General features: G+C 43.3%; 1 protein-coding gene across 1 annotated transcript; it reads left to right on the top strand.

Moving 5' to 3' along the window:
• Positions 1 to 6,507: 6,507 nt before the first annotated feature.
• LOC123769296 (mucin-7-like) lies at positions 6,508 to 6,951 on the top strand. Its single transcript, XM_045760406.2, has one exon. The coding sequence runs from the start codon at positions 6,508 to 6,510 to the stop codon at positions 6,949 to 6,951; it is 444 nt and encodes a 147-aa protein (XP_045616362.2).
• Positions 6,952 to 7,875: the final 924 nt, after the last annotated feature.

Genomic DNA, 7,875 nt, shown 5'->3' with positions numbered 1-7,875 from the left:
TTTCCAGAGCACAAAGAGTGATAACTCTGTAAGTACTATCTAGTTAAGGAGGACACCTCTTACCCTTATCCTTGTCATTTATAGAGTACAGGGTAAGAAATCCCAATATCCTTTGGACTACCTCGAAACAATTTTGTTTTTTCTATTCAAGTAGGACCCCTCTTGCCCTCTTCCTCGTCATTTAGAGAGTACCGGATATAGAAATCCCTACATCCTCGAAACACTTCATTTCACCCTTTGATATTATTAGTCAATTTAATCACTCGATTATTGTAATCTTATAACTTATAATCATTAAGTTTACACAGGATAGTTTAAAGTCTCCTAATCATCCTGTCAATCTGACACATCATATATATTGGTTCACAATATAAAGGGAATTCTCTGCATATTATTTGTCGCTAATTCACTCACCATGTTTCACCTTGCCGCATTCCGACATAACCCAGAAGATGAAGTGGGCACGCTAATCCGTGCCACCAAGGCTGAACTGCTTACTCTAGTAAAAGTGTTCCATATTACTCCTCATGGAGTCATTAAAACTGATCTCCATAATCTAATCCTCGACTTTTTAGTAGACAATGATCGAATCACATCAGCGGGTCATGAACAACAATTGCAGATAAGAGCGCCCTGGCAACTATGAAGCTGAAGATAGAGCTCGCCATCATAGAATGTGAACCTCAGAAGGAAGCTCTTCAGGTCCAGAGGGAGCAAGCTGCCCTTCAGAAGGAAGCTTTTCGGGTATAAGAACGTGAAGCTGAACTTCAACTTCAGATCGCTGAAAAACAAACTACTCTCCAGAAGGAACAAGTTGAACTTCAACGTGAACGTGAACAGGAAGCTCTTCAGCGGACGAGAACTCGAACTTCAACACCATGCTGCTGAAAAACAAGGTGCATTAGACTGTACACGTGACCAAGAGAGATTAGAGCTCCGCCGTCAAGGCCTTGACTTTGAAACCGGCCACATCACTCGGCGCAAGGAAGCAGAAGCTAACCTCCCGTACGTTTCAATCATTCTCATGCCATTAAGTTAATACCATCTTTTGTAGAGACTGTCGTAGATGCATTCTTTACTTCATTTGAGGCTCTAGCTAACCAACTCAGCTGGCTTCAGGATCAGTGGTTTATACTTTTCGGGTCATATTTGACAGGTAGAGTTGCCGTGACCCTCAGTTCTCTGACTTCAGGAACTGACTAGAAGGAGTTGAAACAGGCAGTGCTTGATGCCTACCTCCTATCCGTAAAGAGTTATAGACGTAAGTTTAGGGACTACCTCAAATCCAGTGCAAATACTTACCTAGAGTTGGCCAACAATAAGAAAAGATATTATATGAAGTGGCTGGAATCGGCCCAAGTCACCACCTTTGTAGACCTCATAAACCTCATCTTGGTGGAAGAATTCTTGCGTCGTGTTCCTACTCCTGTACGTCTCTACCTTTCAGACAAGGAAGAGACTTACTTTACTAAATGTGCGCAATTCGCTGACACCTACAGTCTCATTCAGTGACATTCGACACACCTCCTGGTAAACCATTTGGGTCCAGTCCTGTTAAAGTGAGTACTAGTTATGTGAACTACTCACTAATTCCTAAGCCTGTAATGAAAATTTTTGGTCCATCTTTTGATCTTTCTCTCTTCAACAGACATCTATCACCCGGAACTGTTTCAACCAGCGGTAAGGATTCGGTGGGCAGGATCCAAGTGAACATCTTGAGGAACACAGCTGCTCTTCAGTCGATACTCCTCCAATCAGCTGTACCCAACGTCATCTACACCGGAGAAACCGTCCTCATCACAGACTTCACTGCAACCACACCAATCCAGGCGGACTCGCAAGAGTCCGCCTGGATTGTTCGTTCGTTAGTAGTGAAGTCCAAGTCGTCATCCGGGAAAAGTCTTTCCCCCATACCAGTTCAACTTCTCCTTGACAACGGCTTGGCAGAAGATCAACAACCCACGAACCTAATTATCCGAGAAAACCCCCAGGTATGTGACTCATCCGTGGAGGATCCTATTATGAAATATGTTGCAGAGGAGGTCCAATCGACCGATGATTCTGAGGACATCTTCAAGCTTGTCATGGTGACGACATGTGCCAAAGCTGCTCAACCGCAACCAGCTGCCCAAGCAGTCCCTCAAGATTCTCAGGGTCTCCCACCGAATCTCAGCCTGTTGGAGTTCCGTAAGTTGCAGAAAGAAGATCCATCCCCTAACATCTTTATTCTTTTAGGCAGAGACACTCCATCCCTGGGTTTTTCGTGGAGAACCATGTACTCTTCCGCCGCTATAGACCCAGTAAACTGGAAGATGACAACGATTGTATATATTGTATATTGTACTGTATATAGTATAAACCACTGATCCTGAAGCCAGCCGAGTTGGTTAGCTAGAGCCTCAAATGAAGTAAAGAATGCATCTACGACAGTCTCTACAAAAGCTGGAATTAACTTAATGGCATGAGAAAAATTGAAACGTACGGGAGGTTAGTTTCTGCTTCCTTGCGCCGAGTGATGTGGACGGTTTCAAGGCCAAGGCCTTGACGGCGGAGCTCTAATCTCTCTTGGTCACGTGTACAGTCTAATGCACCTTGTTTTTCAGCAGCATGGTGTTGAAGTTCGAGTTCTCGTCCGCTGAAGAGCTTCCTGTTCACGTTCACGTTGAAGTTCAACTTATTCCTTCTGGAGGGTAGTTTGTTTTTCAGCGATCTGAAGTTGAAGTTCAGCTTCACGTTCTTATACCCGAAAAGCTTCCTTCTGAAGGGCAGCTTTCTCCCTCTGGACCTGAAGAGCTTCCTTCTGAGGTTCACGTTCTATGATGGCGAGCTCTATCTTCAGCTTCATAGTTGCCAGGGCGCTCTTATCTGCAATTGTTGTTCATGACCCGCTGATGTGATTCGATCATTGTCTACTAAAAAGTCGAGGATTAGATTATGGAGATCAGTTTTAGTGACTCCATGAGGAGTAATATGGAACTCTTTTACTAGAGTAAGCAGTTCAGCCTTGGTTGCACGGATTAGCGTGCCCACTTCATCTTCTGGGTTATGTCGGAATGTGGCAAGGTGAAACTTGGTGAGTGAATTAGCGACAGATAATATGCAGAGAATTCCCTTCAAATTGTGAACCAATATATATGATGTGTCAGATTGACAGGATGATGTGAAGACTTTAAACTGTCCTGTGTAAACTTAATGATTATAAGTTATAAGGTTACAATAATCGAGTGATTAAATTGACTAATAATATCACAGGGTGAAACGAAGTGTTTCTAGGATGTAGGGATTTCTTACCCAGTACTCTATAAATGACGAGGATAAGGGTAAGAGGTGTCCTACTTAACTAGATAGTACTTACAGAGTTATCACTCTTTGTGCTCTGGAAATGAATGATAATTCCCTTCCTGTGTAAGTACCATGATCTCTGACCGAAGCGTAGAGGGTGCCGTGAGTGTCAATATTGACGAAAACTGCTGTATGGGCCCCCAACGGTACAACGAAGTTCTAAATGCAAGAGGAACTAAGGTCCAGTACTTCCTCCTAAGTACGGATTGCAAAGAGTAGGCGTAATATTGAGAATGGTCCAAGACGGACATAAACGTCGTCGTCCCTTCAACTTCTAGTGTGTGTGGTCTGGTCAACATACTTCAGCCACGTTATTGTGACTCATCGCCTGCATATTGACTTAATAGCCAAGAGACAGACCAGAGTACCAGAGTACCCAAGAGTGTGATTTGCCTGAGTGAGAACCTCGTCTGTAGAGACGAGAATAAGGTGGAAATCACAGGATATAACAAAGATTTTTAGGCAACCAATAACGAGTATGAATTTGTGCATAAGACACCCACGTAATCCAAAGTCAATCCAACAGTCACATTTTGCTACACCTGGAATGTATGAAGTATTACACCAAAAACACTCAAAATAGGAGTTCTGAAAAAAACAAACATGTGTTAAAGCCAAGTACAGCTAACACAACTTTGAGGAATGGATCTAGGTGCATTACATGAGGAAGGCTCTTAGGACAGGCCCCCACTTTAATGTGACGTAAAAGTAAAAGATTAAAGCAGTGGCTATTCTGGCTGGTGAAATGCCATTCACATTAAATAAAAAAGTAATACAAAGTGAATAAAACAGCTTCTGACCTCTTTACGGTGGTGAGAATGGTGGGATAAATTCTAAAAGAATGAAAAACTTCAATATTTAATATAACAAAAAAATCTAACAACAAATAATACCTCTATGATACTTGGCGTGAATACTAAATACAATGCAAAAAGAAATATAAACACATGACAGTCACGTTAGTAGCAAAATTAAAGGTGTAGGAAATATACAATATTCATGGGGCTGCTCGAGTCTACCGAAACCCAGGGGAGTGAGAGTAGATCTTGCAGCTTGGAGCACTAAGAATATTCTGAGGTCTGGCTGGTGGTGAGCTGCCTATATAGGCGGCCAGGCATTATAGTAGGTGGCGCTGATGTGCATGTAACTATCACCGGCACTCTTAAACGAGTGGTTAGGCCGGTGAGTGGAGTTGGTCCCAGACAGCAGTTGTCCAGTGTGTTGGGTACTTGAGGAGGAGGGTGGTGGTAGTGTCTGTCTAGACACGGCCACTGAGCATGTATTGTTGTTGTTCTTGAAGTTGATTTCTTACATTGGAGTATGCAGATATGTTGAACAACAGGCGGTAAAGGAATAGGCAGAATCTCCTTGCCTAAGCAGATTTCCGTAAAAATAGCCAATTAACTAGACAAATAAATACAATAGAATAATTTGTCTATACAAAGTCCAGTTGACTATGTAAAACTGGATACATATTACCAAGTGGCAACAAGCAAATTTGTGCAAATCAAAGAACAAATATAGTCTTATTTGACTGCATAAGCAAACACTAAAATATCAAGTGAAGATCTAGATAGCAACATGAACGACTTGGCCCAGTATGAAGATGATACTCTAGCCTTTGTGTGTGTTGGGGGGGGGGGGTATAAATCCAGTTATGGGATTGGTTAAGATAAATTAGGTTATGTTTATGGTGAGTATATAGTGTATAACTTAACATGTTTAAGACAATTATGTAAAATGAAGTCCAGATCCAGATTCGAGAGGTTAGGTTAAGATTCGATTGATTTAAATAATGAAGGAAAAATACTCAATATTTTATTTATAATAACCTCAGTTCTAGAGGTTAGGTTAGGAGAGGTTGGTTTGTATTTATGTAAGACCAATGTCCAAAGCAAAGCATTGCTAGGAATATGATGCAATATTAAAGCAAGATCCTTGTCACAGAGTCAATCAACACAGGATTCGGAATCGTGAATCACTCTGACTCTTCCATCATTACTGCGTCCCATAGAGGGATTAACAACTGAGTCTTCCTGTGTGTACGGCAGCAGCGCTACAATGCACCACAAACGCCACAAAGCTAGGACCACCATCTCTAAAGACCATGCATACTCAACGGCCATCTGAAATTCTTCATAACAGCCGCCAAGGTAAAACCCATCGACATCAGACAAGAAGGAGTGGAACTTGTGCGCTACCTCTCGTGTGAGGACGATCTCAAAAAACTACCGGTTGCCGACGGAGCACTATGTGACGCGCACCTGTCTCAACTATCCACGTCGGTTCCTGGCCACACAAATCGTCTTTAGTAGCGAGACCAGCCTCTGGATGGTGGACCAAGACATATTAAATATACTAACCAACAACGAGTACGAAAACCGAACATGTTGCTATGCCAAGCTGTGTTCCACGGCCGCGCAGAAGCCAAGTGTCCAACCATGAAGTTAACCCTAACCACAACAGCCTTGGCTTCCCAGGCAACTACACAAGGGTCCAGTTGCTTTGGCATCAATATCCCGCCCTACCAGGAGATGAAGGAATGCTTCTACGAGTATAAAACAGTGCTTCAAGTGCTATGAGTACACGCACCCCAACCAGTAAATATAAGCAACCCATCGTGAAGTGCAGCATCATAGCCCAGTATCATCACCACTCAGTCTGTAAAGAAGACGCCAAATGCTGCCTAAAATGGAATAGCGATTACTCCGAGATTTCCCACCGCTGCCCTCACAGCCTATAAGTCATCGAACACCTGATCGATTCACTGGAAGCCAAAACCTCTTCCACCACCGTCAGCACCACCAGCACCAGCTCCAGTACCTCATCTTCCAGCAACCAACTAGAAGCCTTCCCAGCTTTACCAAACTGTGCCTTATAACCCCCAGATGCATAACCTTAGGTATTAGATGGGGTTAGATTACCCCATCTAAGTAAATGAGTAATGTTGGCAAAAGCAGGGTACCACCATTAAATCAAATTATGTATGTATGTATGTATGTATGTATGTATGTATGTATGTATGTATGTATGTATGTATGTATGTATGTATGTATGTATGTATTAAAGTATATATGTATGAATGTATATATGTGTGCCATGATTGAAGTGAATATAAGTGGATAAATGGACATGAGGAAATATCAATTTGTTAATTATTAAACAATGGATGGCCACCAGACATCACAGCCTGCACATTGGACCAATCAGCATCCTCTCGACTCTACACCTCTTGCGAAGAGATCACTCTCGGACCCCATTTGTCTAGCAGAGAGGCTCATCAGACCAGATAACCTCTGGTTCGCCACCAAAGTCAACGCGTTGTACCTTGCCAACGGCCTGGATCCCATCATCGCCCCTGAGGCCAGATTCACTGTCTCTCCTTCCACCACAGTGAGTACCACAAGGACTACTACAAGGACGACCTCAACCCAGACTCCAGCACCACCCAAAACCCAAGCTGCACAAACAGGAACACCTACCACACCAGCTCCCAACTCTCCTCCTAACACCATCTCAGCCGACGCGCTCGCCAATGTACTGTACACACCTGCAAGCAGCACCACCAACGCTCCCACGGTAGCTGCAACCACCACTCCCCCACACTAGCAACCAACCCAGGCTGTTCGACCAAAGACTAAACCATCGGCTCCAGACGATGCTTCGGACTCTCTATACGAGGAAATCTCAGTAGGAGCACCATCACCACACACCAACAATTCAGCACCTACTCTGTGCAAGACTTCCTCATGGAGGCTTGCTCACCAAGCTCCCACAACAACACGGCCATGTCAACAAGAAGGAAGTCTCAGACGAAGAAAAAACAGAAGACTCATAAGTGCGAGAAGACTTAGAACGCAAGAAAAACCTCCACCTGCTGCAGAAGAAAGATGCCAGATGAAGAACCAAGACTGCGGCATCTGCACCCAACGCCTACACACCATGCTACTCCCCACCTAACCTCAAGCCCTGGTACTGACCTTCTAAGTCCACCCAGCCTACCTCGCCACTTCCCGCTGCCCAAACACTCGTCAGAAGAATAAAGCCAAGAACAAAATCTTTGAAAAATACCTTACTGCAAAATACCTTACGGCAAAATACATTATGCGGCGGATAGGCCACGGAACTTTTTAGCCCTTTCGTTCCCTATCCACATCCTCTTCAAAAGATTCAACTCCCCATTCCTTTTCCTCCCTTACCAGCCTGCCTTTTCCAATTTCTTTGGACATAGAAGCGAAAGCGTAACAGAGGTTAGGTACAGCTTGGTAGAGTTGATGATTAAAAACAACCTTTTCATTACAATATAGTTGCAATATTGAACAAAGATCCACACAGGTTAGGTACTGGTTAGTTAGGTTTATATCCAAAATCCACACTTTCATAAGATAGTGTTGTATTAGAGGTAAAGTCCAAGGTAAATTTTGCTTTTGTTGTGTTAGGTCAAGCTAGGATAGGTTAGGTCAGGTTGAGTTAGATTCAGTTGATGCCAAAATAAAACAACACATTTGAAAGTTGAAAATAGCTAGGACACTC

This window comes from Procambarus clarkii, chromosome 36 (assembly GCF_040958095.1).
Source record: "Procambarus clarkii isolate CNS0578487 chromosome 36, FALCON_Pclarkii_2.0, whole genome shotgun sequence".
Classification (NCBI taxonomy): domain Eukaryota; kingdom Metazoa; phylum Arthropoda; class Malacostraca; order Decapoda; family Cambaridae; genus Procambarus; species Procambarus clarkii.
The sequence above is the reverse complement of the archived record's forward strand: the minus strand, read 5'-3'. Positions and strand labels throughout refer to the sequence as shown.

Bases quoted from the DNA above. Each gene is read 5' to 3' on its own strand.
- LOC123769296 (XM_045760406.2), top strand. From the start codon at position 6,508: ATGGATGGCCACCAGACATCACAGCCTGCACATTGGACCAATCAGCAT.